At 42.2% G+C, this 20,875-nt stretch overlaps 2 protein-coding genes across 3 annotated transcripts; one reads left to right on the top strand and one right to left on the bottom strand.

Moving 5' to 3' along the window:
• Positions 1-1,033: 1,033 nt before the first annotated feature.
• Positions 1,034-6,235, bottom strand: pygo2 (pygopus homolog 2 (Drosophila)). Of its 2 annotated transcripts, XM_050034170.1 has the most exons (4): positions 5,978-6,205; positions 5,169-5,232; positions 4,500-4,552; positions 1,034-4,323 (listed from the first exon to the last, which is right to left on the bottom strand). In XM_050034170.1, the coding sequence occupies exons 2-4, from the start codon at positions 5,218-5,220 to the stop codon at positions 2,650-2,652; spliced, it is 1,779 nt and encodes a 592-aa protein (XP_049890127.1). In that variant the 5' UTR covers positions 5,221-5,232; positions 5,978-6,205; the 3' UTR covers positions 1,034-2,649. The 2 variants fall into 2 exon arrangements, with proteins under 2 accessions (XP_049890127.1, XP_049890128.1); XM_050034171.1 differs by lacking the exon at positions 5,169-5,232 and having other exon boundaries at positions 5,978-6,235.
• Positions 6,236-7,507: 1,272 nt separating this feature from the next.
• LOC126383611 (SH2 domain-containing adapter protein E-like) lies at positions 7,508-17,957 on the top strand. The gene is made up of 6 exons (XM_050034172.1): positions 7,508-8,509; positions 12,298-12,424; positions 14,791-15,027; positions 15,542-15,803; positions 16,103-16,222; positions 17,315-17,957. Exons 1-6 carry the CDS (start codon positions 7,991-7,993, stop codon positions 17,496-17,498), a joined length of 1,449 nt encoding a protein of 482 aa, XP_049890129.1. The 5' UTR covers positions 7,508-7,990; the 3' UTR covers positions 17,499-17,957.
• The last annotated feature ends 2,918 nt before the right edge of the window (positions 17,958-20,875 follow it).

A 20,875-nucleotide genomic window follows, 5' to 3' on the forward strand; every position in this document is an offset into this window, starting at 1 on the left:
TTTAAAGATTAAATCAATGCCTTTTAAGGCTTTTTACAGATCCACAGGAACCCTGACAGAGAAATTCTCTTGAGAGAACAGCTCCAAGGTATATATTTATAATTATTTATCTCTTATTTATCCTCACTAAGCACTATTGACCTTTTGACAATTTGTTTTTGTATGTTCACCTGACCTGTGATCTGATCAAAATTCTCTTAGTTATGCTATTTTAACATTTAATTGTAATTAACTTGAAGTGTACCAATTGAACACTGTCTCTATTTTGCATACAATTAGTGCCAGATTACTTTTTTGTTCAGGAAACTTTCTTGGAAACTATTAGGACATTTTAAGAATTTACAGACCCATGAAATCAAGTTTTACTTTTTTTTTTGACAGGTAAACAGTATGCAGAAATTTCGGGAAAAAAACAAGACTCAGACAAAAGTAATCCCTCTCTTAATCATCACTTCTGACCCACTAGAGGTGTATTTTTCTGCAGAGACTCTGTCCTCTGTTTGTATTTCTGTCTAATTTTCTGTGTTCGGGATGTTTACAGGCATGTAAGCCCACAGCACTCACGTATGGTCAGGGCTTTCTAAAAGGTGGTGACCAGGTGCCAGACTGTAAGCAGCGAGCATCCAAGAGACACAACGCTGGGAAAAACACAAATATAGCGAGACAAAATATTAAATGAAAATGAATCTGGGTTTGAGTCTACAAACAGTACCTGACAATCCTGCACAGTATACCTTTACAAATCCCAATAGAGCTATTTCACAAAGCTTTACAAAACCGAACTGTTGCAAAATGTCTTAATCATTTCTTCAAATCAATTTCACAATAAACTGAGAAGAAACCTTTAAAGCAAATCACTGATGACCTAGGAAAAATTAACCTGTAATCACAGTTAATAAAAAGGTCATGTAGCTGCAACTCTTGAGTATGACAAAGAAATTACATTGTCATCTGTTTCGTTGGGTTTTCCAACCCTCATTTTAATACAACAATTAGCAAACAAATAAAAAATGTGAATAAAAACAGACATGGACAAGTACAAAAAAAATCTGTCTTTACTTCAGAGTTCAGTACCTTTCCCTTCCCCACCTGGTGTGGGACTCACTGGTTCCTCCGGGTTCCACCAGGAGGCGCCAGAGCAGAGCAAGAGCACAGCACGAAATACCAGTACTCAATAAAAAAAGGAACAGCTGAGAGAGCAAGAAAAGAAAGGCAACTTGGACATTGAATAAAGAAAAATAAGGGAAGAGAGAGACAGAAGAATAGTTATAAACACCTTATACCGTGACAGAAATGTGAAAATGGGTATTGTTCGCTCTTAAGTTATTTGGTCTACTTCGAGGCCTCATGCAGTGCAGAGGCCAGAATATAAACATAAACAGATCAGACAGTTACTGCATTGGTTCACATGCACCCCCCGCCCCCACTCTTTTTTTGTCTTTTTCTTTTTTTGTAAAGGACTATGCACATCTGATATGACATGATGTCACTACTTGCTATGCCAACACCATCCAAAAGCACTGATTTCACAATTCATGTGTACTGCAGAGATAAAAAGAAATCGTTGACTCAAATGTACTGTATAAAAACCAAAATGTCATACTGTTTACAACCAAGACACATAAGTTAAACAACTTATTATTTGTTCATTGGTCAACTCTGTGGCGTGTTCACAACTGATGGGAGCTCCAGACAAATGTTTTGTCCTAATATTTACAACTATTTCGGTGGTAAAATCCTCTCTGTGAGGTGTGGATGAAGTCTCGGCCAGGGTCTCCTTTGGATTAATCAGCACTAGGTACAAAATGACAGAAACAAGATGTATGTGGCAGAAGTGTGTGTATGTGTGTGTGAGAGCAGGAAGAAAAGTTAAAAACTGTTTTTTTCTCTCCCCAAACACTTGAGATTCTAAGCTGCAATATACTGAAGTATTTTTTCCATTTTCTTTAAATTCCTTGCAGTAAAAAGGCTAACAATGTGACAGGGCAGTGCTAGAATGAAGCATTTTGATGGCAAATAAAGCTGTGAATCAATCCATGAATGAAACCCAAGTCCCTTTCAGATTTTCAGGCACTCTTTAAATTATTATTATTTTTTTTTCAATTTTAAAATTTTATATATCATGTCTGTTTTAATTTAAAGCCACAAAAATCAGAGTAACGCTGATGCTTTGAGTCATTGTGTCAATACACAGCAAGGGAATAGTTCAACAGTACTTTCTCCACTGGACTGTGTTTCAAATATCACTATAGTCATGTGGTGCATGAGTGTGGCGTGTCAATCACAGTCAGTGCGAGAGCGTCCGTGCCAGTCAGTCACAAAGTGTGAGGTAGTGTGTTGGTGTCAGTGCTTTGCTGGTTGGCAGGCTAAATGTCTTGAAGGACTGTGAACTTTAACATTCATCATGATTTGACTCCTTTAGGGGGGAGGGGGAGAAAAATCAGTTACCAAGAGTCACTCAAAGTGCTATATATAAGCATGAATGTCAATGAGTGAGTTTCTGTGTAGTGAACAAGTAAAGGGCTAGTCAAGAGAAAGTTGGGCAAGTAGCTGACATGACACACAGGTCATTCAGTTAGATCAAAGCAAAGAATGTCTTTATTTGTCCTTTTATGATGCACCTCCACGCTGTTCTTTGTCATCCACTCCTCAACTCTCATTAGCTGCCACCAGCTGGCCTAATCCCTGGCGCACAAACACAGCCTGAATGTCCTTGGTCTTGATGCAGAAGTCACAGGCCCAAACGGCAGCGCTCTCTCGAGTCAGCAGCCCGTATGCTGGCTCTGTCAGGCCTGTGCAGTCACGGTGGAACCAGCGTTGGCACGACGCCTCGCACAAGATGGCGTCTTGATCGTCATGCACCTCTGCCATACAGAGGCCGCAGGGGAAGACCATCCCGGGGCCGCCGAGTTTTCCGGGGCCAGAGCCGGGCCCAGTCGAGGGGGCAGCGGGACCGGGGGGCAGGGGAGACTGGGTGTTTGGGGTCGAAGTGGAGTTAGACGGGGGATTGGGGTTGCTGCCTGGAGTGTTGCCTCCGTTGTTGTTGGCCATGTTGTTCTGACCCGAACCGGGGGCCGCGTTTGGCATGGGACCACCAGCACCGGGAGTGTTGTTCTGCTGGTTGTACGGGGTGGAGCCGGGGGCAGAGTTAGGTGGAGTGGATTGTTGCTGCTGCTGCTGGGTAGAGTTGTTAGAGTTGGGGGTGTTTGTATTGCTGGGGGGTTGTAGCTGACTGGGTGGTGGATGTTGGGGCTGGCCTGACCCATTCAGGGGACCAGTAGGAGAAGAGTTGGGGTTAGGCTGCGGCGGTGCTGATGGAGGCTGACCAGGTGTATTGGCATTGGGCTGCTGGACGTCAGGATGGCCAGGGAAGCCTCCTCCTGGCTGTGGTGGGCCGGAATTAGGAGGAGGGCCAGGAGTTGTATTATTAGGAGGGGGGCCGTTGGGATTTAGGTTAAGCTGTTGCTGCTGCTGTTGTTGCTGCTGCTGAGGCCCAGGTGGAGCTCCTCCTCCACCAAAGTTCTTTCCGTCCTCATTGCCTGGCCCTGGTGGACTGGGGCCAGGGTAGGGCCCATCCTGTGAGGGAGGGAACTGTCCTTGAGGGGGCATACCTGGTAACCCTCCCACCATGTTGCCCCCGGGCCCACCACCCATTCCACCCATCATGTTCATCCCAGGACCCATGCCTCCTCCCATGGGAGGCAGGGGGCCGTGTGGGGGCCCCCTGGGGCCTCCACCACCAGGTAATGGTGGGCTGTTAAATGGGTGTCCACCCTGTCCGTGCTGCTGCTGTGGAGGCATGCCAAACCGAGGGTGGGGTGGCCCCCCTCCTCCGGGACCTCCCATAGCTCCCGGAGACAACATGGGATTGAATCCTGGCCCTGGGTGCATGGGTGGACTGAAGTTTGGTGGCATGTTGAACTGAGAAGGGCCACCAGGGGGGAATCCACCACCCCCTCCTCCTCCCCCACTGCCGCCCCCACCGCCACCTCCAAAGCCAGGCATTCCTCCAAAGCCTAGCTGGTGGTGAGGTCCAGCGTTGGCTGGAGGGCCAAACGGTGGCCTCCGTCCAGGCTGGCCACCACCTGGTCCTCCTGGGCCTCCCATGAAACCCATGCCTCCGCCCATTCTGCCTCCACCGCCATACCCACCTCCTCCACCTGCGCCTGGGCTGGGAAGAAATGGAGCACCACCTGGACCACCTGCCCCACTGGGTCGGGATGGGGGCCCGAAGTCATCGTCGAAGGGGTTGGAGGCGACCAGGTGGTCCACCATGGGGGTAGGAGGGGGTGCAAACTCAGTGAGGTGGGAGAACCCTGCCGCCTGAAACAAAGGAGAAAAAAAACACACAGAATAAATGTGGTTTTTTTTATTGCTTTTGTTAAGACCAAATAATTTAAATCCTCTTTTTTTGTCAGTCTTCGAGGTCCACTTGTCACATACTGAAAGAATGTTTACTTCATGTAACAAAATAATCAGATTTCAAAAACAAACTCTACCTGGTTGGTGGATTTCCTCGCCTTCTTCTTCTCTGGGCTCTTCATCTGTGAAGCTGAAATAATGAAATATGGAGGGAAGGGGTGGAAAGGGGGAAATATAATATTAGCCACGACAAAAACAGGCCTTCATGTCTCATGCTTTTGGTCCGCCACCAATCAAGCGCACCATCACATTTGGATTGGCCAATACCCCTTAGTGACAGAGTGGAGCAGCTTTAGACCTAGGGCCTCTTTTTCAAGTCCAACAGTTGAGATGGATTCAATGATGGGACATAGACTGGCATGAGGACAAGATGCTGAACATCCAGGCGCTATCATCACCAAGGTTATGAAGCCTTGAATCGCAAATGACCCAGGCAGACCAAATGACCCAGGCGAGAGGGAGAGAGGCCGCAAACAGAGGCAGAAGAGGTAAGGTCAATGAGGGAGACAGGAAAAGACGAAGACATGAGAACGAGGAAACGGAGTTGAAGGTACATTTATAGCAAGATAGACATGAACCCCGTTCACAGATCCACTCTGTGAGAAACAGCCACCACCGGAGACAGTCGTGAAGTTTACATATGGGGGAGGCGAGAAGGGATTTGCTAACAGCACCAGTGCAGCCCATTGCAGCGCAGTAATGGATGATTCCGATCTGATTGGGAGATGGGTGAAATAAATTCCTACCTTTGCTTCGTTTTCCTTGTCCCGCCAGTAGTCTCCCCGATTCGGCAGCCATTAGCTAATATGACTGTCGGTGAAGTGGCATATCACCGTGCATATGCAAGAAAAAAAAAGTTAAAAATGACGACGTCTTGAAGGCTATGAGCCGAGTAGGTGGATTCTGCCTTCAGGTCATGTCAATAACGTTAAAATGGTTATCATCACAGCAGTAACTAACACGTATATTATATAATAACGCCGGCCCAGGTCTGCAAACTCCTTTACAGCTGCAAATCTTTCGCCACGGTGTCTGTCACGCCGGGATTTGGTCACCAAATAAACGTCAGGTAAAACTGAGCTGGTTCACGTTATTTAGCACAAGTTCGTCTCCAGTTCCTACTGGCTGAGTCAAACTGGTTGCTTGCTACCTGGCTTGACTGCCAGCACAAGCAAGTTACAGAGCACCCCCCTCCCTCTATGAATGATCACTTACAGATGTGTAGCAAAGAAGTCGACCAGCTAGCTAACGCAAGCTAGTTACTACCTTGGCTAACTAGCTAGCCACGTTACTCAATGTGGCTAGCTAGCAGCGTTGAGATTTCACCCAGTAGCGGCAACACTGGAACATTAATCCGAAACTGTTATTTCTCTCTCTACAGTCATTTGTGAACATGTGCATTTAATTCCACTTATCACAGCATTTATAAGATAAAGCAATCGACCATGTTTTGAAAACTGTTGTTTACTATGCTAACATTAGCTGGCTAGCTAACGTTAGCATGCCACTGAAGATAGCTAGCCATCTTGCAGACTGTCTTGGAAGCAAACTGTACCCTTTCTCCGTTGCTTGCTCTGCTGTCCTTTAAATTGAAACTCTCTGGTGTGTCATTGCCAGCAAACCAGTCCTCACACGGTGTATGCTTGTTGATCCACCATTCAACTATAATTCATTCAAAAACGCAAATTTTGCCATAATTATCATGGCCTTCTATCGCCACCGGACAAAGAGGGACAAGCAGGAGTATCGCGCACCATGGAAGGTTACATCTCACCGCAAACACGGGGGTGTCGATAAGTATACTTCATGAATATAAAAAGCATTTTCACATGTAACCTATAAAACACAGATTGTATTGTATACTGCATACAATTATAATATTACTGTTTGAAAAACTATCTGTATCACCGCCACCAAAAGTATTTTTTTCAACTTACAAAATTAGTGTCGTACCTTTCTCCGGTAAATATGGAGCAGGTCAGAACAGACCATTTCCCAACCATACTCTGTACAATTAAAGAAGGGGTGGACATTAATTAGACAACCAATTAGGCACATTATGAACTGACATTATGATTAATATGGAATTAACACCCAACATCATAATATGAACACACCTGTCAACTTCAATTTTAATCGTTATCTGAAAAAACTTTAGCATGAATGGATAAACAGCTATGTACAGATGTTTGATCAACCATGCGCCAGAGGACAATTACATTTATTGAAATACCAGCATTTTGGAAGTTCTATAGACTGCCATTTCTCAATAGCCATTTAATTTGTATGTAGGTATTATATTTTAGTTAGAACAAGGGCTGCATTAATTATAAAGCCAAATAATAATACAGGTTTTAATATCTGTGGTGGGTTTCATGGGCATGGGCATGTCAGTCTCAAGTAGATTACTAAACTCCCCAAATGGTAATTTTACAATGCTGTTTACCAAGGGCATAGTACCTAATTCTGGGCCCCATGCATAAGCTGTTTCTGTGCCCCTGTTTCTGTGTCTTTCTTGGGGAAAGACATACTCATTTGGCTTCAGTTGCATTTACTGACAAACTTAGTGCAAGGGTGGACTAAACCATTTTGTGCCTTTTAAGGCGTGAGAAGGGCCCCAGAGAGCTTCCACTATTTTTTTTAGTCCTTCAACTGACTTATTCAGCCATTTTGATTTATTTATGACACTAATAAACAAAAGCCAAACAAAATCAAATGTTTCATCCAGGTTTTTCAAGGGGCCCCCTCCCACTGGGGCCCTGGGTAATCAGTCCCACCTTTCCCCCACTAAGATGCCCCTGTATTTGATTATTCATGCGACAGAGGACAATGAAAATTAAATTCTCAGTAGCAATTTTGTATATCGTTATTACAGTAGTTAAAACAGAGGCTGCATTCATTAAGCCAAAGAATAATACAGGTTTTAATATCTTTGGTGAGTTACATATGCACAGGCCTGGGTCAGTCTAAAGCAGAATGCTAAACTCCCCAAATAGTTATTTGTCCATGCTGTCCACAATTAAAGCTTATCACCGCCCACCGGTCCTGCCTCCCCCTCTGAATTCCAGATACCCCCTCCCCTCTTTACTCCAGGCGCAGTCAGGAGCCTCATTGCGACAGTGGAGGGTTGTAAAAAGACCAGATAAGCCTCTCTGGGAATGGGACCACAAATCAGATGCAAGAAAAACTTTGCCTTCTTTCGGCTCTTCCAACTCCAAAGACATCTTTTCATCCAAAGGGAATAAAGTTTTCCTCTGAGCAGAAGAAGGAACAGGTGTAAGAAAACCACAAATGGGATAAAGTCGTTTTTTTTTCTTTTGCCAAATGGGCTAAGTTTTACCAGCATTTTTTTTAAGTTAAAAGTGTAGAGCCATTGACTTTAGAGAGCATTTATGACACTGAGGTGTGGAGATCCTGCAGTCTTTGCTCTATCCCTGAATAAAGCAACGGAAGTCTTTTGTTAGAAAGGCTGTGATTTCTAAAGGTGCGTCTCAGGGGCCCTGTGGTGTATGGCGCTAAAAGGTGTCGGAGCAGGCACAGAGCTTTACTGGTTTCCATCTGAGTTACAATGGCAAAGTGGTTCAAGGAGTTCCCCATCAATCTGAAGAATGGTACCGACAGGATCCGCTCAGCCTCCGAGTCAGGCTCACAACCCAGAGCCAATAAAGCCGGGCTGGTGGCCAGCATTGGTACCAAAACAGCAGGCTCCAAAACGAGCCATCGCAAAAACTCGTCTAGTGACAGCACAGGCGGAGGAGGTGGAGGAGGTGGAGGAGTTGGGTCCCTCCTGTCCGGGAGAAACCGAAAGAACTCAGCCGTGGAGTTGAGCAGAAACGGTGTCAGCTCTCCGAAGGATGGCAAAGTTTGGGACACGCTCCTGTCTGGGAAAAGTCGCAAGAACTCCAAAGCGGAGCCGGTGTTTGAGGAGCAGCACAGACCTCTGAAAAGCTCCCCATCTGCCAACGCTTACATCAACCGGCTGATCAGAGTGGACAAACAGGACAAAAGCCCCAACTTCAACAGCGGCACCATCACCAACCAAGTGGTACCTGAAGCAGAGAAACCAGCCCAGTGCAAGACAGAGACGGTGAGTTATCATTACAGTCTCAGCCTGACAAGATCCATTTGACTTCTGATGCTAAAGAAACAGTGTTGATAGGGTTTTATTATTGACACATAGGCACAATTTCGTGCCTAAAAATCACCAGAATGCAGGAAATTTAGTGTTTGATGCTCAAAAGAAATCTGATGGAGGACCCCCACAACAGTTTACACAAGTAACAGCTTTTGGCTGATTGGTTTACCCATGGAAAGTAACTACGTGCATTTGAGGACAAATTTGAGTATTTCCTTTTTGTGCTACTTTATAGTATAGTATATTATATACTATATAGTATATAGAGTATTTACAACGTAAATCACTGCCTATGAGTTAATACATCAGTGGAAATGAAACAGAGCAAGTTAAGGCCTACTTGTACTTAAATTTGTGTATTTCTTTTGCTTTATTTTTTGGCTGTACTCCATGTCAAAGGGAAATATTGCCCATTTTGCTCCTTTATTTACAGGTTACCCTACAGTTGGGGGGTTGGGAGGCCCTCCACCAGAATATTCTGAGCATCAAAATCGCTTAATTAAATGGAAATTTTCTTACTTCTGCATCAATTTATGATGTAGGCCTAATTGTCTCCACCTTTGTCAAAATTAAAGTCCTTTGCCTCTTAAATGCTTTTATTTTGGGGCGGAGGCAGGGTGGGGGTACTGGTGTATGTGTTCTACATACTGAGGGGGACGTGTCTCCTGTGTCCCTCCTGAAATCTACACCTCTCTTGGCAGTAAAGTAATTAAAACTAGCCCCACTTTTACCACCAGCCACATTAGTGATGCTTTTACAGTAATGTATCAATAATTACACTCTAATAACAGGCAAAATGACTGGGCTGCTTTTACCTGATTTTAAACATAAATGTTATTTACTTTTAATTTGGTATGTTAAATATAATTTGTTGATAATACTTTGGAATCCAGAAGTTTAACTTGTGCATTCTTAGATTGTGTTTTTACCACTGAAGTAAAAGATGTGAACACTTCTTCCATCACTGATGATCATTATCTCATACTAATGTATTAATGGCACTGAAACATAACAATTTTAAAGTAAATTTTGTTGCTATTGTGGCTGAATTTTACCTGATTAAAACCTGAAAAACTTATCTTAACTACTTAAATAAACCACTGATTAATCTTTAATGTTTAGATGTGAAATTAAAACAGAATTAACTCAATCTGTGTCAGCTTCCCTTTACTCCAGCAGCAGTGTTACAAAAATAACATGTGGTGTCATCACTATTGTCGACAATGAACTAGCAAGAAGCTCTGAAAATTGATATTATTGTTTCAGTTTCTCCCCATTGTCACCACTATATCCATTGTGTCCACTCCTCCTATTCTGTCTCTCTATCTCTTTCTCTTCCTCTCCACCCCTTGTCTTTACACCCACCTCCCTCGCCTTGAATACAAAGCTGTGGTCAGACGTGAGGCCTTACCTTCCTCTCCTGTGTGTAATCTGGCTCAGTGTTCCCCTTCTCTCACCCCCCTCCTCCCTCCACCTCATCCCTCTCTTTCACTATATTCAGGCCCCCTGGTGAAGAGGGCTATCATGTTATAAAAAGCATCGTGTCATTCGACACTCGGGTGCTAACCCAAGTCCCCTCCAGCCTGGCTTTGAAAAAAAAAAAAAAGATAGTGAAGTAGTGATAATGGAGGGATGGTGAGAAAAAGAGACACATAAAAGAGGAGGAATAAAAATGGGAGTTTTATATTTCAGAAAGGGGGTAAATGCCAGTTCTTGATCTCAGATTCATGTTTGCAGCAGCTACTGTGGAGCTAACTGTGTGTTATATGTCTTAGTTTCCTTCTTAGCAAAGAGTATGACGTTTCCTCCACAGGTGTAGCAAACTGTAAGACTTTAACAAAGAAACAAATGTCTCTGTGTTGCAGTCTGCGTCTAAACTTCTCTAAACTAAACACTTCAACAACGCTCTGAGTCTCAGCTTGTCAAGTTTTGGCTACTTCATTCAAACACCAACTAATGCCAACTTTTCCTTGGCAAGGGAGCTCGACTGGAAGTGATTAGAGAAAGAGACAACTTCATTTTATGATGCGCCAGTGTCTCTTTGCCAGTGGCTTGTAAAACAAACATGAAATTATATCGCACTGATAAGATGACGAGACAGTCAGGCATGACTGGTGGAGCAGAATGGAGGTTGTGAACACAGAGATGTGAACAGAGAGGGCTTTACAACAAAGAGCTGATGAGGTGTCAGATATTCCTCTGACTATCTGAAGAGTTTACAGCTGTTTGCTTTTTACCTGACCTCCACACTATCTGTCATGTTACAAAAATGTTAATTTGGACTAATTTCAAACTGTAGCTTAATCAATCAGTTGATCAAAAACCAATTGGCAAGTATTCTGATTTTTTTTTTTTTTTTTTTTTACTACAAAAATCCGCTTCTAGCGTTTCAAATGTGAGGATTTTCTGTCTTTCTTTGCTATATCTGACAGTAAATTGAATATCTTTGGCTTTTGGACTGTTGTTTGGTCCAACAAGTCATTTGGCAAAATACAATGTGCATTTTACACTACATTATCTAGACAAAATGATTGATTAATCTAAAGATAATCGCAGCTGCAGCCCTGTTCTAAACTGGATTATATTTAACACTATTAATAATATAAAGGTAGATTAATGTAGCAAAATGTTTTCATACCATACAGGGACCCTGGAAATATCCATAGTCTTTCTTTGAGTAGGTTTGGTTAGATACACTTGTAGGATCTAGTCATAGTTCCCAAGATTGGTCTTGGTCTTGACATCACTTTTTGAAGGTCTTGCTCTTGTCTTGGACTCAACTGCATTTCTACTCAGTCTTGCCTTGGTTTCAGACAAAGAGGTCTCTGGATTTAATTTCAAGATAGGCCAAGACCACAACAAAGGACAATTCCCACAAATGAAATATACCAATGCAATACCTTTTGATTGTGTTAGTGGCACATTTCTCATGGCACACTTATCCATACACATACAGTTTGGCAATAAAAGAGGTAAATGTAGGGGGATCTTCATTGTATGGGAATGTGGATCTTTCAGACCAGTTTGATGAATGTCTATGGTTTGCATGTTCCACAAGTCTTGTAATGGTGTCATGCAATGAATGACTCACACTGGTCTGGTTTTGGTCTTGTCGTGGTCTCAATGCAATCTGGTCTTGGTCATGACTTGGTCTCGATTTAGGTGGTCATAATTTTTTACTGGTTAGATACTCATACTAGTACCACTTGGAGTAACAGAAGCTCAACGAGTCAACAATTTTCCATCACTTTTAGGCATGCATGTCAACTTTCCTGCAGGTGAAGGGTGTTTCCTGCACTGTCAGCTTGTTGTAGTTGGTAGCACAGTCTTTCTGTCTCCTGGGAACTTCAGAAGTATTTGTACCCCTAGCAGGGCTGCAATGCTGATTATTTTTATTGTTGATTAATCTGTCGATTATTTTCTGGATTAATTGATTGGTTGTTTGATCTAGAAAGTGTCAGGAAATGGCGAAAGATGTTGATCAGTGTTTCCCGAAGCCCAAGATGACGTCCTCAAATGTCTTGTTTTGTCCATAACCCAAAGATATTCAGTTTACTGTCCTGGAGGAGAACAGAAAATGGAAAATATTCACATTTAGGAAGCTCGAATCAGAGAATTTGGACTTGGTTTTCTTAAGAAATTACTAATCCCTAGTTGGGGAACACCTAAGGCCGCCTGGCACAGTTTTAAGTATCTCATTTATGAAAAAAATATTTATTTCACTGTATTTTTTGCTCCAGGTGATCATCCTTGAGGATTACGCAGATCCCTTTGATGCTCAAAAGACCAGAGAGCAAAGGGAGGCAGAGAGGGTCGGGGAGAACGATGGCTACATGGAGCCTTACGATGCTCAGCAGATGATCACTGGTAAGGCTTTCATCAATCTGCTCTTACTGCCTCCTCTTGTAGCTGTCAGCTGTGTGACGGAGAGAGAGAGCTGTGATATTTCATTCACTCCCTGCATCACTGAATCTGTACAGCTGCGTGAGCCCCTGTGTGAATGAATCCCATTTTCAGTCCCCGCAGGCCGAGCAGAGAGAACATGAACTCGCTCCCCGAGTGTTCCCTGCACCCCACGGGGTTGCCGTGGCAACTGTGCTGCGTTCGGACAATGGGTGCAGTTTCCTGCCCCTGCTTCCTCTTTCCTGTCTCTGTTTCCTGGTACTATTCTCTAAAAAGGAAGTTGCCCCCCCCTCTCACCTCCTCTCGGACGCAGCTCTGTGTAACCCCCTATATGGACCTGTCTGACCATTTATCAAAACTTCCCAGCATCGAGGAAGACTGGTGGTCCGCCGGCCAATCACATGCTCCCCTGACCTTTCATTCCATCACTCCATTGTCTTAACTAAAAGGGTTACACAATAGCCCGCTGTGAATGTGAAAATGTTTTATTGCCGTGCACTCTCTAGTAGGTTTTACTTCAATCAGTGCCTGTGCTACTTCCAGGCCTCCTCAGAGAAGTCTACAGAGGATGTGATGATGTGGCTGAGTAAATTTATGGGGCTTAAATCATACTGAGGAAGTAAGCAAGAGTCTGATGTCACTGTGACTCAACGAGCAAAGCAAGGCAGCATTATTATGAACAATCTATGTCGCAGCTGACATCGTTTACCAGACTCAAACTCTGAATAATACCATAGATTCACCATGATTCACAGGTAATGAGTTGCGCTGTACAATGCTTTGTTTGCTGTTTCAACAGAATGCTAGAAAAGAAGAGCGCAAATAGAAGAACTCGGTAAATATTAAAATGAAAATGAGGCATACAAGGGACAAAATAACGTAAGATAAATAAGATTGAAGTCTGACATGTAAAAACATATTGAGAGCACCCAGCAGCAGCACCAGTGTAACGTCATTCACAATCTGACATCATCATAGACCACTGGCTATAATGGCACCACTTTTATAAAGGGGTTAACAGTTGTAACGACTGGCTTTGATATTAGTTAATAAAGCCTTTACTAGAATAATAATGATAATAATAATAACACAATTTTTTTAAGTGCCTTTCAAGTCATCCATGGAAACTTTACAACACCAGTTAAGACTGCCAGTACATATTAAAAGACAATGAAAAACAGTAATGATAATAAACAAAGTACAACAACAATAACAATAACGGTAATGAAATATATATAGAGACAAAAGAATATACTCATAATAAATTATGAAGCACTAGAAAAGGCTATTTTAAAAAGATGAGTTTTCAGTTGCGACTTTAAAGAAGCAACAGATGTGCACTGGCACAGACCCTGAGGGAGAGCGCTCCAGATGTTAGGGAGTTGTGTTTATGTTTTATGTTTTATATTATGTATAATTGATCAGTTTTAAGTCACTGATGAGAAGAACTTCTGGGAAGGACTGTTGTGACAATTCCCTTGAGTGATTATAACCACTTGTCTTCTGGAACAAAATATTTTGATTCACACTTTACTTAACATTTATTAATGAACATTCATAACAGCGTTTATGCCAAAGAAAAGGATAAACACCAGCAGATTGGTTTGTCACAACCTGACAACTGAAAATATGTTTGTGCAACTGATTTATTAATCACTGATGAAGCCTTTATATACAACTTATTGGCCCCTTATAAGCAGTATCTCATTACAAGTGGCATAATTATGGTTATTAAATCTTGCAGCCTGTTAATAATCTTGACTGTGACACCTTCCCAGTCCATGCTGTAGCTGGTTTTGTTCTGACGTTGACAGAAAGTTGATGTTCAGGTTGTCTAGAATATCACTTCGGGGCTGCTGAACTTCAGTGATAATTAAGTGTGAATATCCAAAGCTTCAGCATGACATCATGGGGGTTTCAAGGTGGACTATTGTTTCTGTAAGTTATTAATAACTTTAATGCTGTGGGTCGGGCCGCATCATGAGATGCAAAGCAAGCACTGTACTACAGTTGCAAGCTGCAAATAATCGTCTGCACTTCCTCTCACCTGTTCTTTTCAAAGGATAGTAATTTAAGTGCTTGAAGCAGGGGTCAGTGACTGGACTGAGGACACTGGCCTCATTTGTGTCTGACAGTTCGAATACTGATTTAGACATCCATTACCATGGCAACAAATAAAAGGACTAGTGGATGTTGACTGTTCCAGTGCTTGCCATTTACTGATGTAATGTTGCAGGTGACGTCACACATCACTCCTCTCCAGGTGGTGATTTCATACTCATCTCTCAGCACTGATTTTAATCTTTAACCCTTTGTTTTCCACCTGCAAGAGATCAGACGTCGAGGGTCCAAGGACCTGCTGAAGGTGTGTGTGCTGATGGAGGCGAGCGAGGGAACGGTGGAGGAAGGGCAGCCTGCGCCCTTGCAGATATATGACGTTCCATTCGAAGGAAGTGGTGACGGGGACAAGACGGCGGTCACACGGCCCGAGCTGGACCCCCGACCCTCCACTGAGTACGAGCTGCCCTGGGAGTGGAAGAAGGAGCACATTGTCAGAACTCTGTCAGGTACATCAGGGGTTGGTTACATCACATATTGGAGAACAAGCTCAGCACCGAGGAAAGTTTTGCTTCTGTGCAAACTGAATTTCCTGCACTTTTTAATTGTTAATCTTTTCTTATTTTTATCTTTGTACCTCAAATAGAAATGCTTTAAAAAGCAACAAAAAGAAATAAACCACTGACTTCAGGCTATTTCTTATTAAACTGTGATACTGGCAACAGTTTTGCTGAACTAGTAACCACTAACATTAATAGAAAACAGCTCCAACCCTGGCTCTTCTCTGCCTTAGATCAATATGAAGAATATTTCTTAAAAATAACAACTCAGGCCTGCTCTCACATTTATATTTTATACACTGCACAGACCAACAGCATACGGAATAACATCTTGCATGAATCATCAAACTGCTGTCTGTCTTCTTATTCTATATTTACTGGAGGCATCAGCACCCAGTTCAAACTCCGTCAGTTGTTTCTTTACACGGATTCAAATCTTCTCTCGTCTCTCCTCTTCCCGCAGCACAGTTTGACAGCCCCGAACGCCAAACCAAAGATGAGACGCCTCACCCCACACTCACAAGGCAGCCGCAACATCCCCCAGCTCAGCCACAGCAGCAGCAGCAGCAGCAGCAGCAGCAGCAGCAGCATCTGAGGCAGAAAAGCTGGACCCAGAAGATCCTGCGATCCTCTCCTCCGACCCTGTCGCCATCCTCCACGCCCGGCAGCAACCCTGAAACTGAGGCCTGCTGTGTTGACCCCTCCCTGCCCCTGGATAAACAGAGGTGAGGAGGTGAAGTGATACAAAAATCATGATGCTGGGACGTCCCTGTAGATGCATAAAGCTTAGATATTTAATTCTGTTAGTTTTAAAAGGAATTCAAATATGATATATGTCAGAATGTGTCTGCATGTGTTTCTTATTCTTGCAATAAAACTCACTCCCAGATTTTTAATAGATTTCAGCGTTACGTAAGAGTACAGCTCATTTCCAAGGGGTTTGTATGAAATGAGGTTCTAGAACTTGATCAGAAGCAGATGAAATTTAATCCCCCCCACCCCTCACTCCCACCCTCTGTCTCAGCTGGTACCATGGCTGTGTGACGCGTCAGGAGGCGGAGTTTCAGCTGCAGTCCTGCAAAGAGGCCAGCTTCCTGGTCAGGAACAGCGAGTCGGACAACAGCAAGTACTCCATCGCCCTCAAGTGAGTGCAAAATGAAAGTGCGACAGCAATGTCTTTAAGGCTGAAATAATACTTAGTGGTCTATAAAAACATTAAAATATATTAAACGCAGCAGATTAAAGAAATGCATGTCCTACTTCATATTTTTTTCCACATGTACAGTATTTTTTTAAAGGTTAAGGCTGTTGGTATATTCAATATTTTCCTTTTTGTCAACAAATCCCTCAAAAAACACAGAGCCAACAACAATTTAATGAATTTAATTACCATATATATGTATTTTAATTTAAGTAAATCCAACATACACTGTCCTGCAGCAGTAAATACTTACTATAGAGCCCAATGTGTATCCATCTGCAGCTAAAAAATAGTCCCTCACAGATTCCCTTTTTACTCCTGTTTGAGTTACGTTTGCTAAAAACTACAGTGCCCAACTGTTTTAGGAAATAATTTAGCCTTTTATAAAAAAAGAAAATATATTTTTATGACCACTTTTAGCAGAATATGGAGCCAGAGTGTGCGACACTTTTTTCTTCAACTGATCTTCCTCCAGTGATCAGCACCTCAAGAGTATTTGGTGTGCGTTTTCTCTTAAAATTTGTATCACTTTTAGCAGAATAACACATTGTTGATTTTGGTTTTTCCATGATATAAGACAAGTATAGAATAAAATGGGACTTGGATTATTCTACTCGAGTTGTGTGACAGTTTGTGAACTGATGATTTGATATAATTTTGCTGTTGTTAAATGTGGCTCCCAATCAATTAAATCAGTGTGTTTGCCGTTTACCTTGGAGGCTGTGCACAAATTCAAGGTAACATGGCATTACTTATTGATTTACAAATGGCTATATTGTGGGTGAGGTATTCTTTTAATGAACATTAAGCACACTAGTAAGTGACATCAGTATGATCAAACTTGCATCATACACATACACAAGAGTAATTCCTGTTTTAATTTGACAAAAGTGATATGTTTTCATGACATATCTCTCAGGCTGAGAACACATATCAAGAGAATATATTATTATCACAGTCTTGCATCTGCTTTGAATTGTGTGTAAAATGTTTAAATTCTTGTCTCTCCTTTCCTCCCCTCTGTGTGTGACTCAGGACGAGCCAAGGCTGCGTTCATATCATCGTTGCTCAGACCAAAGAAAACGGCTACACCCTGGACCAGAGCAGCTGCGTGTTCCCCAGCATCCCAGAGGTGGTGCACCACTACTGCACTCAGCGTCTGCCTTTCAACGGCGCCGAACACATGACTCTGCTGCACCCAGTGCCTCGCGTCCACTGACTCCACCCTGCCCCGGCTTAGGTATAACAAACGCACCCCTGGGCCTGCATGGACAAAATGTTTCCAAAAATCAATTGAGACCTCACCTCTCTGATCAATGTGTACTTCTACTGTTCTGTCTCGCTGTGTAACTTGACTGTGTGACCCTGCTTTATGTGTTATTTTTATTTGACGATCAGAAAAAACTTGCAGCTCACTCTGTGTCTCTCTGGATGCTGTCTTCATTTTACTTTGATGTGCAGCTGATGCAAAACATCTAAGCTGCTGTTTTGCATGTGAACGAGGGGGAAGCACAGACGACGAGGCACTTTTAATGATGAAATGTGACGAGACCAAGACTCATACACAGATGTGATGTTTTAATTATCCAATGTGGCTCTATTAGAAGCTACACACAATATTTTTGTTGTTGTAACTAAGTGAAATTTACTATAAAGCATTTTGGCAGAGTGAAACTCAGTAGTTTGTCGCTCTCTTTCTCCCTCTGGTGGATGTGCTGGTACACTGCACCAACATGCCAACACAAAGAATTCTCTTCTTTTATCAAAACTGATCTTTGGTAAAATCAATGCACAGAGCATATCATTACACTCATCAAGATATGAACAAAGACCAGCTGTTTAATGTTTGTGCTCGCAGTGTATTTCTAATTTATGCTCTTATACTTGTCAGTTGTCTGTAACCACTGCCCCTTGAGGTTTTCCTCTGTTTTACTGTGAATGAGGGAGTTGTTTCCACTGTATTATCTGCACTGTGAAGAGTGAGTGATTCACCCTGATGCAATGTGCTTGAAGGACCATGACTTCACAGCAGTTAGTGCTTTTCATGGCGAGACCCGAGACTACATTTCATCTTTATTTTTTAGCTAAACAAGCCTGTTAATTCTGGAAAGTATCCACAAGATAAACCTGCTAAATATGGTGATTTGTGTAAAGATAACATGGTAAAATTAATGGGTTTTGTCAAAGTTCTACAAATTGGGATCATTTCTAGATACAAGTGCAAGAACTTAATGGCAAACATTGCAATAAAGTACACAAGACAGAACTTTAAATATCAGCATTAAAATCTATCTTTCTCTCTTTTTAATAATGTTCATTCAGACCTCTGTTGCTAAAAAGGAATGCTGTTCTCCCTCAGGGTTTAACAGAGGTGTGGACCCTAGTCACATGACTTGGACTAGAGTCAGACTTAAGTCACAAATGTATTAACAGAATCAAAAAAAGACTTGCAACTTGACTTGGACTTTAACATCAATGACTGGTGAATTTAAATAGACTTGAGCATTTCTTGATATGTTCCCCCTTAGTGCAAAGATGAAAAAGTATGTTTTTTAAAAAGTGTACCACAAATCAAATCATTTCCTGAATGAACTATCATTAATGCTATTCATTTCCAGCAAGTCGACACTTTATTCCCCAGATCCATTTGTTTGACCCAATCAGCATCCAGTCAAGTTGCAGGAGAGAATTTTGTTTGTGTACACAAATTACACAATGGTTAACAAAAAACAAATTGCAATCTGCAAAACCTGCGAGTGAAAATTTACACACTGAGACCCACCAACTTCCAACTTTGTTCATTATTCAAGTCGCTCAAAGAAAAGGAAATGGAGGCTAATATTAACATCATTAGTGAGCTAATGCTCAGCTAATGTTAGCTTGACAGCTAAGTAACTTTGCCACAAACTTGTTTTAACAAATAAATACAAATTTAAAAAAGCACTCATGATATTATATATATATGTACATATATATATATATATATATATATATATATATATACATATATAAATTTTACATATTGTTAAAACGGCATTACATTTGGTGAAGAGTGCACTATGACCTGAAACATAATGTTTAGAGCTTGGGACTTGTCAGTCTTGACTTTTTACTTGACTTGCCTGCTTTGACTTGGGACTTGACTCAGAACTTGCCTGCTTTGACTTGAGATTCGACTTGGCCCATATCAGTCTTGACTTGGAACTTGACTTGGGACTTAAATACTTTTAGTTGGGATTTGAGTTAGGACTTGCATGCTTTGACTTGGGACTGGATTAGAGACTGGTCAGTTTTTGACTTGGACCTTGCCAGTCTTGACTTGGGACTTGACTCTGGACTTGCCTAATTTGAGTTGGGACTTGATTTGGAACTTGCCTGCTTTAACTTGGGACTTGATTTGGGACTTGCCTGATTTGACTTGGGACTTGATTTGGATCTTGCCTGCTTTGACTTGGGACTTGACTTGGGACTTGCCTGATTTGACTTGGGACTTGACTTGGGACTTGTCAATCTTGACTTGGAACTTGCCTACTTTTAGTTGGGACTTGACTTGGAACTTGTCAGTCTTGACTTGGAACTTGCCTACTTTTAGTTGGGACTTGACTTGGAACTTGAGTGCAAAGACGTCAGACTTGCTTGAGACTTGCATGACAGTGACTTGGTCCCACCTGTGAGGTTTAACGCCCCCTGGTGCTGAGAGGCAGAACACCAAGCTGAGAAGTGTAACTTTATTATATTGACTAAAATCATATTTTTCATGATGAATTCTAAATGTAACTTAAACATTTGACTCTTAATTCAGAGAAATGCTGGAAATCATTTGGAGCTCTGATCTGCAACGATGACAATAAAATATGGTTAGACTAAGATCCAGTTTTGTCTTCTGTTTTATATTTTTAGAGTTTTGCCATTTTTATGTCTCTTCAAAGATTTAAAGGAAGTCAGCTTGTAGTTGTTGGCAGGGCACTGAAGAAGAAGAAGTTATACGAGCACACACACCTGCTTTACATTTCTCACCGATGTCTTTTGATATATGCAGGGACCTGTTGTTCCAGCATTGTGAAACAGGTTAAGAATAAAAAGGTCCTGGATCTCGATGCTGGAGATCCCCTGTGGGTGTCTCTCTGATCCCAATAAATCAACAACATTAACAGCAGAAATGTGAAGGTGTTTGTGTCAGCGATGTGTGCTCTGAAAGGGTGTGATCAAAGCGCCAAACTGCCTCCTCGTCCCTGAGGAAGCAGCCTCTTCACAGACGCCGAAGTGACTGAATGAGAGCACTTTTGAGCATAATGAATCTTTTAACTGCGAAAGCTTGATTGTGGTTTCAGTGGTTTGGTAATTTGTCTGGATGTTTAGTGCTCCATTTCGCTAAAAGGGGATAGATTATTATGCCAGTTTAGAGTGAAAAGGTTAGGAGGAAAGGTCCAGTGGGGAGATTAGGTTCAGCCCAGGATCATGTTGAGGACAAACATCTTATGTACCTGCAAGGGGCACCGCAGGCCGTGCTGTGTGGATCTAAGGTAAATGCAGCACTAAAAACAGACAAGAGTAAGAGTAGTATCATTACACCTGTGTCAAGGACGCTTAATGTGA

The sequence above is a fragment of the Epinephelus moara genome, chromosome 22 (assembly GCF_006386435.1).
Source record: "Epinephelus moara isolate mb chromosome 22, YSFRI_EMoa_1.0, whole genome shotgun sequence".
Lineage (NCBI taxonomy): Eukaryota > Metazoa > Chordata > Actinopteri > Perciformes > Serranidae > Epinephelus > Epinephelus moara.

Bases quoted from the DNA above. Each gene is read 5' to 3' on its own strand.
- LOC126383611 (XM_050034172.1), top strand. From the start codon at position 7,991: ATGGCAAAGTGGTTCAAGGAGTTCCCCATCAATCTGAAGAATGGTACC. The intron at 12,425-14,790 runs GTAAGGCTTTCA...TCCACCTGCAAG, and splicing joins TGCTCAGCAGATGATCACTG to AGATCAGACGTCGAGGGTCC. The intron at 15,028-15,541 runs GTACATCAGGGG...CTCTTCCCGCAG, and splicing joins CATTGTCAGAACTCTGTCAG to CACAGTTTGACAGCCCCGAA.
- pygo2 (XM_050034170.1), bottom strand. From the start codon at position 5,220: ATGGCTGCCGAATCGGGGAGACTACTGGCGGGACAAGGAAAACGAAGC. The intron at 4,553-5,168 runs GTAGGAATTTAT...TCATTATTTCAG, and splicing joins ACAAGGAAAACGAAGCAAAG to CTTCACAGATGAAGAGCCCA. The intron at 4,324-4,499 runs GTAGAGTTTGTT...CCTTTGTTTCAG, and splicing joins CGAGGAAATCCACCAACCAG to GCGGCAGGGTTCTCCCACCT.